The sequence below is a fragment of the Eretmochelys imbricata genome, chromosome 18 (assembly GCF_965152235.1).
Source record: "Eretmochelys imbricata isolate rEreImb1 chromosome 18, rEreImb1.hap1, whole genome shotgun sequence".
Lineage (NCBI taxonomy): Eukaryota > Metazoa > Chordata > Testudines > Cheloniidae > Eretmochelys > Eretmochelys imbricata.
The window spans coordinates 14048086-14062079 of NC_135589.1; the positions used below are offsets into that span (position 1 = coordinate 14048086).

At 41.3% G+C, this 13994-nt stretch overlaps 1 protein-coding gene across 5 annotated transcripts in view; it reads left to right on the forward strand.

The window, feature by feature from the left end:
• Nucleotides 1-13994, forward strand: part of RERE (arginine-glutamic acid dipeptide repeats) — a 406322-nt gene that overhangs the window by 126391 nt on the left and 265937 nt on the right. For all 5 annotated transcript variants that reach the window (XM_077837606.1, XM_077837604.1, XM_077837607.1 and 2 more), the window contains exon 2: nt 5007-5477. In XM_077837606.1, coding sequence (XP_077693732.1) covers nt 5153-5477 — 325 coding nt within the window. In that variant the 5' untranslated portion in view covers nt 5007-5152. The remainder of the gene's footprint in view (nt 1-5006; nt 5478-13994) is intronic.

Consider the following 13994-nt stretch of genomic DNA (forward strand, 5'->3'; position numbering starts at 1 on the left):
TCCCAGATCAGCATGATCTTGGCAGCAGGTGTCTGACTAGCTGGACTGTGGTGGTGCTGGCTTAAAAACCCTGTCAGTCAAACAGATTTCCCCCAAATGGGTATTTTTCACCATTGGATGAAGAGGAAGGTTCTCACCCTCCAGCAGAGTCTGTAAGATAACTTAATACAGAGGGCCATAAACTGTATCAATATTGACGAGGTTATGAGGCTGACTTTTTCTAAGTGAAAGATGAGCTTCCACTCCTGATAGAGGAAGGAAAAGCTGACAAAGCTGCTTTGCAGTCACTTGGCTGTTGAGCATGTAATTTATAAAAGTTGGGGCTAATCCTGATACAAAATTGCATGCCATCTGCTCTGGGGGGGAATATATAGGTTATCTACAGATAAGTCTGTCTTAGGGGACATTTCCCTGCGAGTAGATTCTGCTCTTGTCACTGGGGGAAGAAAGGTTCTCTGTTTATAGAAGTCAGCAAGGGCATTACTGACAGATGTGTGAAGGTGGAATTTAAAAGGTCATTGGCTCTAGCCACATCCCAGCTAGAAACTGCTATATACTTGTGCTCATCACATGCCTTGTTAGAATGGCTTGAGGATTAAAGCAGCGGGAAGAATTGGTAGCACCTTTCTGGTTAGCTCGTGGGACTCAGGCCTTATATAAACTTAGCAGCCACTCAAGGCACCTTAATACCTCTAAATTAGGGTATCCCTGCAGTGGAGGCAAGACTTGCTGTTTGTTTTAAGATTTTGTTTTTCATGTCTCTGCATGAGATTCCATTTGGTTTCCTTACCTTTCAGTGTAAGGTTGTGGGTTGTGTAATTGCTTGCTGATTTATACGTAGTATGGATGTTCCCTTCCTCATTTGACTAAAAACAAAAATAGAACAGGTCTGTCTCCTTATACTATACATCTTTACTCCGAATCTTTGATCAAAATAGCCTTCTAGTTTTAGAGGAGAGGGAGATGGCGATGGTGTTCTCTTATCCCAGGGATGAGAGAAACAGGAACCAAATTCTAAAAACCAAGTTTTTGCATAGGCTTCTTTTCCCTTCCAATCTATACTTACCTTCACTGATTGTGTCCTTGGGGGTTTGAGCCAGTAGATAAGAGTGAATGCAGATGGATGGGTTTAATCAATCCTGAGAGGCTATCAAAATAAAATTGATGTATGCTCTATGTTCTTATAATAGTCATCAGTGTTTCACCATACAGAAACTATTCTCTCCACTGCCTCTTGTCTAAAGAGGCATCATATCAGTATCATCATGTGCTATAGAGGCTTATTCTTTGTCTTTACAGTTTCTGAGATGCCCCTGGGAACAGTCCAGGTTTGGATTTAAAATGGCTAAATTGGTTTGTTGCCCAAAATAAACCTTATATGGTATCAACAAAGAATTTATTTTAGCAGTTAACCCAGGGGAATTATCCAGGCTCTCTCAACATATAGGATATTTATCAGCATGCTGCTGTAGACCCTTGCCATCACTGGTATCTCTGATTTCTCTGGTCAATTGACATCTTCATTGCTATGCTCTTCTCTTTGGACTTGCATCAGATCACCTTGTGTTGGCAGAATGATGGTAACTGCTTTAAGAAGTAAAGGAGTTGGAATGATTTCTTACATGGATGATTGGCTTATTCAGGAAATGCCTCAGATTCAAGCCCTAGCTTGAATCATCCCAGCGAAAGCAATTTTGTGTCTTTGGGCATTTTCAGTGGTGGGAGTAGTAGTTAATAACAAGAATTTATTATAGCTTGTTTTAAGAGATTTCAGATGCACAGAACCAGTTTTCTATTTCTCAAATAACTTTTTAAAAGTCTGAATGTCCTTTTCTTAATCTTAAGCAGTTTCAGAAGGTTAATGTAAGGGGCATTGCATCTTTTGAGGCTCCTGATTTCGTGCTTGCAGTCAGTATCATGGGCTACATTTTCAAGCTGGAATAATTTAAAGCTACAGCTGATCCACCAGGGAATATATCTTTTTGGAAACTGTCATTTGTCCACCTCAGTTGGTCACAGTCTCCTTTCATTACTGGCTTCAAAGGCCATGTATGCACAAGGAAAACTGATGATGATTCATCAGTGTCACAGCTCTGTTAGTGGTGGAAAGCTCTTGTGTAGGCGGGTCTTGGATATCTTTATTACCATCTTTTAACCTTGCTATTTTATTATTTGTCACGAAGAAACCACTAGATAAGTTCTTCGTTACTAGCATCCTGGTCTGGATTTGAATTGGGCAACCTAAGTGGTAAAAGTTCTGTATCCCTGAGAACCATCTAGTCCCCTTGACCATAACACTTTTTTATATCCAGGGGAATAGGAATATATTAAAGTGGGCAGACACTACCAAGATCCAGAAGCCATCTGTGTTAACGCCTCTTTAATTCCATTTATTCAAGGGCTGGTGTGCTCCAGTCAGTACCTTTGACTTTATGAACTAGTGAAGAAAATTCACAAGGACAAACATGGGATTTTGGTGTCCCCAGCTTGGGCTCCACTTGAGTAGTTCGTTGACCAGAAGGAATTCAGAGGTCCTCAAATCAGCTATTTACTCTACTTGTGACTTCAAATAACGGTGACTTGCCTCCACTTCTTGGGGATGTCTTTTATGAGGTCAAATATGGAAGAAATGAGTCTGTTGGAGCAAGTTGTTGACAGTTTACTGCATCTGAGAGACTTTGAAGGATTAGCCCTAAGGAATCAAGTGGCTGCCTTTTTGTACCTCCTTCAAGGTAATGACATTGTTCGCTGTGAAATCCATTGTTTTGTAATAGTACTTTTTTGTCACTTGAGTGATGTAACCTCATCCCTATAAATTACATATTTGAAGCTTGAATTTCTTGTTAAGGTGACAGCCTTCCAGCAGTTGAAGTTAGCCTTGATTTCACACTGTCCCCTTTTAACAATGAAATATTTTTCTAGTGGCAACAGTTTCTGGCAGAAGGGTGGGACAAGGTGAAATTGCAGCTGTACATTCCCCTTTACCTTGATTCACAAGAGCTAAGTTGGCCTTTTACAGTCTTTCATTTTTGGCAGGGGTTTCTTCTAGGTTTCACTTAAATTGAGACATTAATCTTTTGAAGTTAGTAATTTTGTCAATGAGGAGCTATTGGCAGGCAAGTACTGGTTGATTTGAGGGTCTCTAACTTGGAACACTTTTATACTTAGAGTGGAATTAAATCATGATTTTGATTCTGGTGATAAGAAATATGTACTTGAGAATCACACACACTTACTCCTCTTTGCATCCTATCTTAACAATGCCTAAAGTTAGCATAACTGAAGATGCTCCTGGTCCTGGGAATGCTGGATAGGAAAAGCCTCCATTGAAGAGGATTCAAGGCAGCAGTGCGGTTGTCTTTGCAAGCCTTTGCACGTCTTTCCAGGCTTTTTAGATTGAGTAACCTTTGTTTGTGGTACAGCAATTGGTCACAGAGTTCTTAAAGCAATGGTGCCTTCCTAATTTCCTTGACGACTTTATATCTAAGTGGTGTGGATTGCTTCCCATAACCCTCGACTGACAGATTAGGGAATACAGAGTTTCTTATCTTTTAATTTTTTGTCTGTCTTGGACCTACTCCTTTGGAATGTCTCCCTTTGAGTTAGCATATTTTCAGGAAAATAGTATGACATATGCATAACAGTGACTGTAGTTCATATTCCTCCTATTGAATAATTTTAAGAAGTGCTTATGGATGCCTCATTTGGTGCAAATTCTGTTCGAGGCTTTCCAGAAGAGAAGGTGCCAAAAATTTTAACACTGTTGTTTGTGTTGCTGGCTGTCACTCAAAGATGTAACACACAACCTGTCAGTCCAGATTGTTGGACTTGAGTGTTAGAAAAGGCATTTACTGGTAATTTATTTCTTGGTTCCTAGTGGAGAGAACAGGAGACTAGTTTATGTAGCGGTGTTCTGTATTACAGGCTTTCAATTGACTGGTATTAGGTGATGGTGTGATATTTGGGTTTTAGGGAGGAGAGGGGGATTTCTTCTGGGGGGAGGGATGTAAAACTCTGTGCACTCACTGTCAAGGACTGGTTTGCAGTTTGAGGATCCTGGTTCATAGCTCTGAGTTACCACATACTATTCACTTGTAAATACTGTTGTAATAAGTATACTTGCCCAATCCAACCTTGCATTTAAATAAAGCTAAACACACAGTCTGTACCCTAGTAATGCTTACAATAATGAAAGGGCCAAGATAGGTGTGCTTATTTTTTCAGTAAAGAAGAAAAGTAATTGGTGAAGAAGAGATACTGCTATTCATCCTCTGCCTATTCCATTATTGGTAAAAGAAACCCAAAAGCTGTATGCTACCTATGGTGCACGCAAGAGCAGCTTTGGGCATGTTGCCACCTTATTATGTGAGCCCGTTGGATCTTGCAAGCTAAGTGTGGTCAGGCTAGTTCAACACGTGAAGGGGAGACTTCCCAACAGATACTTGGGAATTGTGGTTGAGTGGATGTGGTGGTACTCTTTATTTTGTGTCAGCTCTGTTGGATATTGTGCTGCCGAAGGTACTGTTGTTTGATTGATATGTAAAATGGAAATCATGACCTTTTGTTAAAAATTTCCTGGTACTTGTGAGAATAGGGGCTGGGAAATCTTATATCTTGGTCAGATTCAAATACTGGTAATTACATTTTCTCTTCCTAAATCGTATAGTTCCATTTCTGACCTAAAACTCTGTGTGCTCTCACACCTACCATGTTCTACTCCAAAGGTAGCTATATTTCAGTAGTGGATTAAATTATCTTTGTGTCTAGTTTGTAAGGAGCTTTGAGGATCTTTTGGGGATGAAAGCTGCTGTGTAAACTATCTGCAAGGTATTTGAAGCTAGTGTTTCACTTATCAAACAGCTGCTTTAAAGGACTTCATGTATTTTACAGTTTTATCTCATGCAAACTGAAATATTTTTGTAGGTTCCTTTTTGATTTTCAGAACTGGAGGGATTGTGAGGGATTTCAGAGTATTAATTGTACCTCTCTTTTTTTCTTCTTTCAAGAGCTTCTTTAAAACGCTGGGGTTGTTGGAGTGGTCGAATTTTTCCTGGATTTGAGTGAGAAATTCAGAAGACTGAAGCCCAGGCTTACTGTCTACCTTTCACGGAGGCCCAGCCGTGAGAGGACAGAAGAAGGCACGTGGCGAATCATGACAGCTGACAAAGAAAAGGACAAAGACAAAGAGAAGGACAGGGACAGGGACCGGGACAGGGAGCGAGACAAGAGAGAGAAAGTGAGAGAGAGCGAAAACTCCCGTCCTCGTCGGAGTTGCACTTTGGAAGGAGGTGCCAAGAATTACGCAGAAAGTGACCACAGTGAAGATGAGGACAATGACAACAACAGTGCCACCACAGAGGAGTCCACCAAGAAAAATAAAAAGAAGCCGCCGAAGAAGAAATCTCGCTATGAGAGAACTGACAGTGGTGAAATAACGTCCTTCATCACGGAGGATGATGTTGTCTACAGGCCTGGAGGTAAAGAACCCTTAAAAATGTGCTAACGTGGACAGTAGTTGTGCACTTGCCTCCCATTTCTTGGCTGTCGCGTACAGCCCTGTGTGCATGAATTTGTACCCTGTTGGTTATAGCTGGGAGGGTGTGTGCTCTCCAGTAGGGGTCATTGCAGGAAGGGGCTAAAACACAAGCTAACCTCTTGGTCTCGTGTCCCTTACGTTTCCCCAAATTCTGGGTGGGCATGAATTCAAGTCTTGTTCTTAAACAAAACACCTGGGGCGATGTGGGTGGCTGGGTGGGTGGGGGAGGCCATGCGGGGCTGGGGCCCAAGAACGAAGCCCACCGCTTTGTGGCCGGAGCCTGCTGCCCCGCCACCTCAAGGCTGGAGCCCGAAGCCTGAGCCCCACCGCTCCTGGGAAGGTGGGGAACTTACAGGCTGCCTGCTCCTTCAGTGTTGTGCCCCAGATGTCTCCAGAGGGGAGCAGGGCCCAATCCCTGCTCACAGCCCCAACACCAAGGCAGCAGCACATCCAGGAGCAACAGGGAGTGGCTGCTGCTCCCCCCTCCCCCCCCCCCCCGGTCCCCTCTCCAATCACAGCTCAGAAGGCTGTGGCCAGAAGAAAAGCCCCTGGTGCCACATTTGAGAAATGCTGATCTAGAATGTGAGGTGCCTAACCTAAATTCTTAGGCTGGATCTATATGAGGAAAGTGACTGGCAGAGCTATTGTGAAATAAGTTATTCTGTGATAAGTGTTCAGAATAGCTCCGCCTGTGGATGTTCTGTTCAGGAATTAGTGATTTTTATTTAGGAATAATTAATCTGGTTTGTGAGCAGAGTGATTATTCCTGAATAGTGTGTCTATAGGGGAACTTTTCTGAAATAGCTATTATAGAATAACTTACTCCATGGTACTGATGCCACTCAATTTCCTGTTGTAGACAAGGCTTTATTCTTCACTGCTACCCCTACCCATGACCCTCTTCACTTTTATCTTCTTCCTAAATGCATAACCTCCCAGTGAGGGTAGATTAACGTGCACTAAACCAGTGTTTCTCAGTGCCAGTCTCTGAAATCTCCTGGGCACAGTTTAGGAAGGCAGTAAGCCAGCCTGTGATATCGAAAACCTGAGAAACACTGCACTCGACCATGTCAGCTTCCCCATTGGATAAACCTCAAATGCCAGTCTTGGCTTGTGTCCCTGAAGTTTGCTACTGGCTAGCAGCATAAATAATTTTCAAGTTAACCTAGCAAAATTCCTTTTTCTAGGTGTCTGGGCTGCCCCCAAAATGTGTAATGTTTTTATTGTGGGGGCTTCCCCATTAATAAGGCCCACCGTTTCAGTGGCCAGTGTAGGCAGCAAAGCTATGCTATGTTGCAGTGTTTCTTTTGAGCTTTCTACTCCAAGTGAGTCCCAGTTCTATGTTCTAGCCTGGCTGGTGTGAAGTATTTTGTCACGTTTCCACTACAGGCGTTCAGTTGCAACGTAAACATGCAATTCTCCTTGCTTATTAGCTGGAATTTAGAGAGTTTTCTGGTTGATATGGGAAGATATCTGGTAACTGTTGCAGTTGTTGTTGTTCGATATTGAGGTAATGCCATGATCAGTAGCAGGCTTCTGTGTCACTGGGCACTGTACAAATTTGGTTAAACACAGACCCTACCTCAAATAGGCTGCAATTTTGAAAAGTTAACCTCCTCTAGTAGCTTTGAATATAGTTCAGATGCATCTTGAAATGGCATACCAGGATAACCCAGTAGTGGCTCCTGATTACTCCTCCTTTTGTATTGCTTGTTACTAGAATTCTATTGCCAGCCTTATAACCACTCTTCAGGGAAGCAGTATTTATAGCAGCTGTGGCTGTAGCAATGAGCCTGGAGACCAGGAAGCTAGTACCCACTCTGCCATTGTCTTGTTTTTTGACACTAGACAAATCTCTTAATGTCTCTACATTGCAGTTTTCCTGACAGATTAAAAAAAAATAAATTGAATGCATACCAGCCTTTATAGAGCTCTTGGAGATGCTTCAGTGAAAGGCACTATATTAGCATTTAACATTTACTTATTAGCAGTGAAAACTGGTACTGTCAGGTTTTTTTTTTTTTCCAGAGCAATAATTGGAATAATTTACACTTATGGTGGATTTTTCTGTGTGCCAGCTAATTTAATCCCTGCAGGATTAAATTTTTTCAGGATCTAATTTACTGACGTAGGAATTTAGCTATGACCATTGTCAGTTAGATTTTCAGACAATGAAATTCCACGTGGAAGTGTTTTGTGGAGATATTCTCATTTCTGATTGCAGCCATCATTTTGAATAACAAACTCTATTTTCAGAGTAAAGAATTTTGGAATGCTCAATACCATGAATAATTGCAGTTTCCTCTTTCACCATAAGTGGTATTTATCCTTGTCTCTCCTATCAAAAGAGCTAGCTTAGGGGCTTCACTATTTTTGTCCTGCTTCTCTGTAAATACATCAATGTGCTATAGTAACACTGCTTGAGCAAAACAGACACACACTCCAAAGGAAAACCATGGAAACTAATGATGGGAAACTTGTCTAATTTTCAAATGACGTGTTGTATCTGTGGAACATTAAACTTAATTCTTGTAGAAGCAGATGAAATTGGTATAAATTGCTTAAGTTGGTGATAGTGTGGATATGAGTGTGATCGACTCCTGGACCAGTTGGGTGATTTATTCTCATGTAAAGTGCTCTGAAAAAGCTGAAAAGTAATTAATGCTAAATTCTTTGAGGTTTTAAGTTTTTCTTGCCTATGCAAAAGTTGGCACTTTGCGTTTACTAATTTATTTCCCAACAGCACATCTCATGCTTGACAGGTTTGAGATGTCAATTACCATAATAGTTTTGCTCTTAGTAGGCAGGACTTGGAATTGACTAATATTTGATCACTAGTGCAATAACAGCTGGGAGCCTGCATAAAGATAAACTTTGGGGCAGTCTGCCTTTGTGTCATAGGATCAAGACCATGTACAGTGTTTTAAGAACAGCTGTTGTGTGGGCATGGAGGTGCAATGGGTTAATGCACTGGCTTTTCATTGCTGAAGGTCCTGGCTTAAAATCTAGATAGAATATCTTTTTGGTCTCTGGTAGTAGTCCACGTTATAGAACTTGGAATTAGTAATCTGTTTACGAGGCTCCCTGTACTGGAATATTAGAGGTATTCCAAGCTTGGGTAGAAATGCACTGGCAGAACAGAAGAATTTAATACAAAGCTTGCCTGCGCTGTGCCTTGGTCAAACCATTGTCAGTCTAGTTTTTGATTATTTTATTCACTTCTAGAAAAGAGAGCTTTGCAACCCACATGTCTGGGAGGGGGGTGGGGACTCTGGAAATCAAATCTCTTAGACTGTCAATTAAATGTAAAGGTCCATGCCTCTCTACACACTTATGTTTTCATTTTCCACATATGCATGTGTACATACATTATTAACTTATAAATACATTTGTAAATATTTTAATTGCTGTGAAACATTAAACAGCTGCCACTTAGTGCCATCTCTGCAGTGGAAAGTGACAGCTGTTGAAAAGGGCACAGCAACACTGCATCCTAGTTAGGTGGGTCTCTTTCCGTTCTAGAGCAGGATGACTTTTAGTCCATTTTAGTGTGCCTGGCTTTCAAAAAAAGCTGTCCAACATTGGAGGACCTACATGGCTGAAAAGCTCTAGGACTGTAATGAGTATGGGGAAAGTTTAATTCCGAGCTCACACCTCAGTATGCACCAGAGAATAAACATAGACAAGAGACCTTATAAATGTTGTGGAAGTGGGGAAAGCTTCAGTGATTGCTCATGCTTTATTTACCACAAGAGAATCCCCTTGGAAGAGAAACCTTATTTATGTACTAAATGTGGCAAAAACTGCAGTTAGGGCTTGTACCTTCCTATCCGCCAGAGATCACTGAGAGGGGAGAAATGCTATTTATGTACTGAATGTGGGAAAAGCTTCAATCATGGCACAGACGTTTTAGAAACACCAGAGAATCCATACACGGTAAGAATTCTGTGAATGCTGGCTGAGCATCAATCAGACCTTATTAGGCACCTGAGAGCGCACATGGTTGACAATGTGGGTGAATGATCTGCTCCTACAAATAGAAAATACTTAATTGAACATTATTTTAGGAGGGGAGATGTTGCAAAACAAATTATAAGGGAGCTGGATGCCCAACTTCTGTTCCGAGGTCAGACACTAACTCCAGCCTCTGACAGTGGGCAAATCATTAACCACTCTGTACCCATTTTCCCAATCCCGCTCAAGGAGGTTGTCAGGCTTTTCAAATTACTTAAAGAAGGGCAAAATAGTAGTATTAGGTAAGAAGATTTTAGCTTAACTCAATAACATAATTTGAACTAAAATAACTTTAATAACTTAATTGGAACTAAACTTTCTATTCAGTTACTAACACAATTGAAGATTCCTGGTATGAAACTTGGTTATTCACTTTCCTTTTTTGCCCTCTGACTTGCATCTCTCTCTCTGCTGCATTGACATTCATGGTTAGTGGTGAAAAATTACACGACTACAAGGTTCCTTGTAGGAGAGGCATGAGCTTAGCAACCATCTTAAAAGGTGATTAGCTGTCTGCAGGATATTATAAATAACATTTTAACTGGATTGCTGTCTTAAATGGTAGAGTGATTACTGTATGGTTTTAAAGAAGGCTAAACGCAAATTAAGATTTCATTCCCTAGCTTCTGATTTGCTTCAGTTACATGTGGTAGGAAAAATTCAGAGGCAATAGGGCTGGTGGTGCAAGTCACACAATTGTAAATGTGTGCAGGGGAGTCTAAATTGGTGAAACTTACATAGCGAAGTCCAGGAAGCTGTAAATTAAAGGTGTATGCAATTCGGGTAGCCTAATTTAACTTCAACTCTCCTGTTGGTTGCTTGTAAGAAAAACAATACATTTGATTTGATTTTTATCTGATGTCTTGAACTGAGGACTTCTCTGATCTCTATAGATGTTAAAGTTCCATCACTCTTCATACGAATAGAAGTTTATTTCTGTCTGTGGCCAAAATTCCGTTCCAAATTAAACTCTGCTGTAAGCACCTCTGTCTACCAGTTGGTTTTCTTTCTTATGGAAGAGAGGTAAATATTGGGGTCCCCCGAGGATCTATCCTGGGACAAGTGCTGTTCAACATATTCATGAATGATCTGGAAAAGGGGATACAGTGAGATGTCAGTTTGCAGACTATACTAAATTACTCAATATAGTTGAGTTCAAAGCAGATGGTGAAGAGTTTCAGAGGACCTCAGAAAACTGGGTGACGGAGCAACAAAATGGCAGATAGATTCAGTGTTGATAAATGCAAAGTAGTGCACATTGGAAAACATAATTCCAACTATACATACTAAATGATGAGGTCTAAATTAGCTATTACCACTCCAGAAAGAGATTTTGAAATCATTGTGGATAGTTCTCTGAAAACATCTATTCACTATGCAGTGGCAGTCAAAAAAGCTAGCAGTGTTAGGAACCATTTGGAAAGAGAGAACTAAAATTACGGTATATCGTAATGCCACCATATAAATCCATTGTACGCCAACATTTTGAATACTGCGTACAGAGAAAGGCAACAAAAATGATCAGGGTCTGGAACAGCTTCCCTACGAGGAGAGAGTAAAAAGACTGGGACTATTCAGCTTGGAAAAGAGATGATTGAATGGAGATATGGTAGGTCTATAAACTCATGGACGGGGTGGAGAAAGTGAATAGGGAAGTGTTATTTGCCCCTTCACATAACACATGAACCAGGGATCACGCAAAGAAATTTAATGGGGAGCAGGTTTAAAACAAATATAAGGAAGTACTACTTCACACAACACACAGTCAGTTTGTGGAATTTGTTGTCAGGGGATATTGTAAAGGCCAAAAGTATAACTGGGTTTAAAAAAAGAATTAGATAAATTCCTGGAGAATAGGTCTATCAGTGGCTATTAGCCAAGATGGTCAGGGGCAGCCCCATTCTCCGTGTCCCTAATCATTGGATTACTAGAAGTTGGAACTGGATGACATGGTGTGGATCACTCAAAGTGCCCTGTTCTGTTCATTCCCTTTGAAGCATCTGGCACTGGCCACTGTTGAAAGACAGTATACTGGGCTAGAGGAACCATTGGTTCTTATCTTATGTTCTTCTCAGCCCAGAAATGGCTGCATTTCACTGGTGTTGGATGTAGATAGTTAATAAAATTGCTTGGAATCCTTTTGGAAGAAAGATTAGATAAATATAAGATGCAGTATTTTACTGTTGAGAATATGAATGTGTGTGTCCCTAGTTAATGTTGCATACAGTGTTGGTACATGTACATCTACGCCATGAGTCTGAATTTGTAGCTTAGCCCTTATATTTTTATTTGAAGTTATACAAGCCCATATTGTGTAAACTTGGTTGGCCCTGTAGTATTTCCCCCATGTCTAATCTAGTTTCTTTTTTGTCTGGCAGCTATTGCTCTTCTTTTGTCCAAATGAATTTGTGATGGTAACAAATGGATTTATTACACAGTGTATCCAGATTTGCTTACAGGCTTCTTCAGCATGGGGTGTAGTGATGGTATAAGTTAGCTTGATCAAGAAGGTAAATTAGTTTCTCTTTCACCCTCTGTACCCAGTCAGATGATTTGGGTTCTGTTTCCTTCCATTTACATTGACGACTGAGTCCATCTATAATACAGCCTTCTTCCAAGATGTAACCAGGTTCTAACAGGGCTGACTTCACATACAGTTCACATCCACACACAGCATGATTTATACATGGTTCTGAACTGTGTGGGTGTATCTTGTTTACGACCGTTATGGCTCTGATTACATGATTGGCAGGCTGTAAGCAGATTCTAACCGTAATCTTCTGCTGTGCAGGCCACCTCTCCTAACCATATCTGCTACTGGAGTAGTCAGTCCTCCTACTGCCTGGCTGTCTGTGCAGGAGGATATCCCAATGTGGAAAAACACCCACAGTCCTCTGTGTTTAGGGTCAGCAGCTTAGACACTATAGGACATTTCTCCAGATTTTTTTCAGGGCACACTGTCATATACACCACTGAACAATATTTTTGATACATGGTTGTGAGCATGATGTTGTGTGGATTTGCTGACCTAGCTATATTTAACAAGTTTCTATCAGTAGTGTGAATAGGGCCTAGCTGCTACTTTGTGATGTCAGCCCTTAGTCTTGAAAGGAACTACATGCCATCATATCTGCTCTGTTTCAATGTAAGTCTTGCTTCCATGAGTTCATACTCAATGAATGTCATATGACCTAGACAAATTGGAGGATTGGGCCAAAAGAAATCTGATGAGGTTCAATAAGGATAAGTGCAGGGTCTGCACTTAGGATGGAAGAATCCAATGCACCGCTACAGACTAGGGACCGAATGGCTAGACAGCAGTTCTGCGGAAAAGGACCTAGGGGTGACAGTGGACGAGAAGCTGGATATGAGTCAGCAGTGTGCCCTTGTTGCCAAGAAGGCCAATGGTATTTTGGGATGTATAAGTAGGGGCATAGCGAACAGATCGAGGGACGTGATCGTTCCCCTCTATTCGACATTGGTGAGGCCTCATCTGGAGTACTGTGTCCAGTTTTGGACCCCACACTACAAGAAGGATGTGGATAAATTGGAGAGAGTCCAGCGAAGGGCAACAAAAATGATTAGGGGTCTAGAACACATGACTTATGAGGAGAGGCTGAGGGAGCTGGGATTGTTTAGCCTGCAGAAGAGAAGAATGAGGGGGGATTTGATAGCTGCTTTCAACTACCTGAAAGGGGGTTCCAAAGAGGATGGCTCTAGACTGTTCTCAATGGTAGCAGATGACAGAACGAGGAGTAATGGTCTCAAGTTGCAGTGGGGGAGGTTTAGATTGGATATTAGGAAAAACTTTTTCACTAAGAGGGTGGTGAAACACTGGAATGCGTTACCTAGGGAGGTGGTAGAATCTCCTTCCTTAGAGGTTTTTAAGGTCAGGCTTGACAAAGCCCTGGCTGGGATGATTTAACTGGGAATTGGTCCTGCTTCGAGCAGGGGGTTGGACTAGATGACGTTCAGGGGTCCCTTCCAACCCTGATATTCTATGATTCTATGATATGTTTGAGTGTTGGGGTTTGCTAGCTTTTCTCTAAACTTTTTTGAGTTAAAATTAACTATAGCTCCCTACTTCTGACCTTGCTAGGGACTATCTGTGTAATTCCAGGTGCTTTTACTTCAAGTCTGTCAACACCACTCCAATTCACCATGGAGACCCTCAAAAGTTTGGGGACCACTGCTCTAGGTTATGGTCATCATGAAAAAGTTTGAGTTTCAGCTTCATTCCAGAGGGAGAGACATGAAAGAAAACTTAGACATTAAGAATAGTGAGATCATTCTTGTGGATTTGCAGCTGATTCATTAACTTTAAAATTAGCTTTCTTTGGGTATCCCAGCAGATTACCTTTGAGTGTATTTGGCGCTGGGTAGAGAAGGATCAGAATTCCTGACTGATCAGATTCCAGAAGTTTCATCATCAAATTTACCTCTC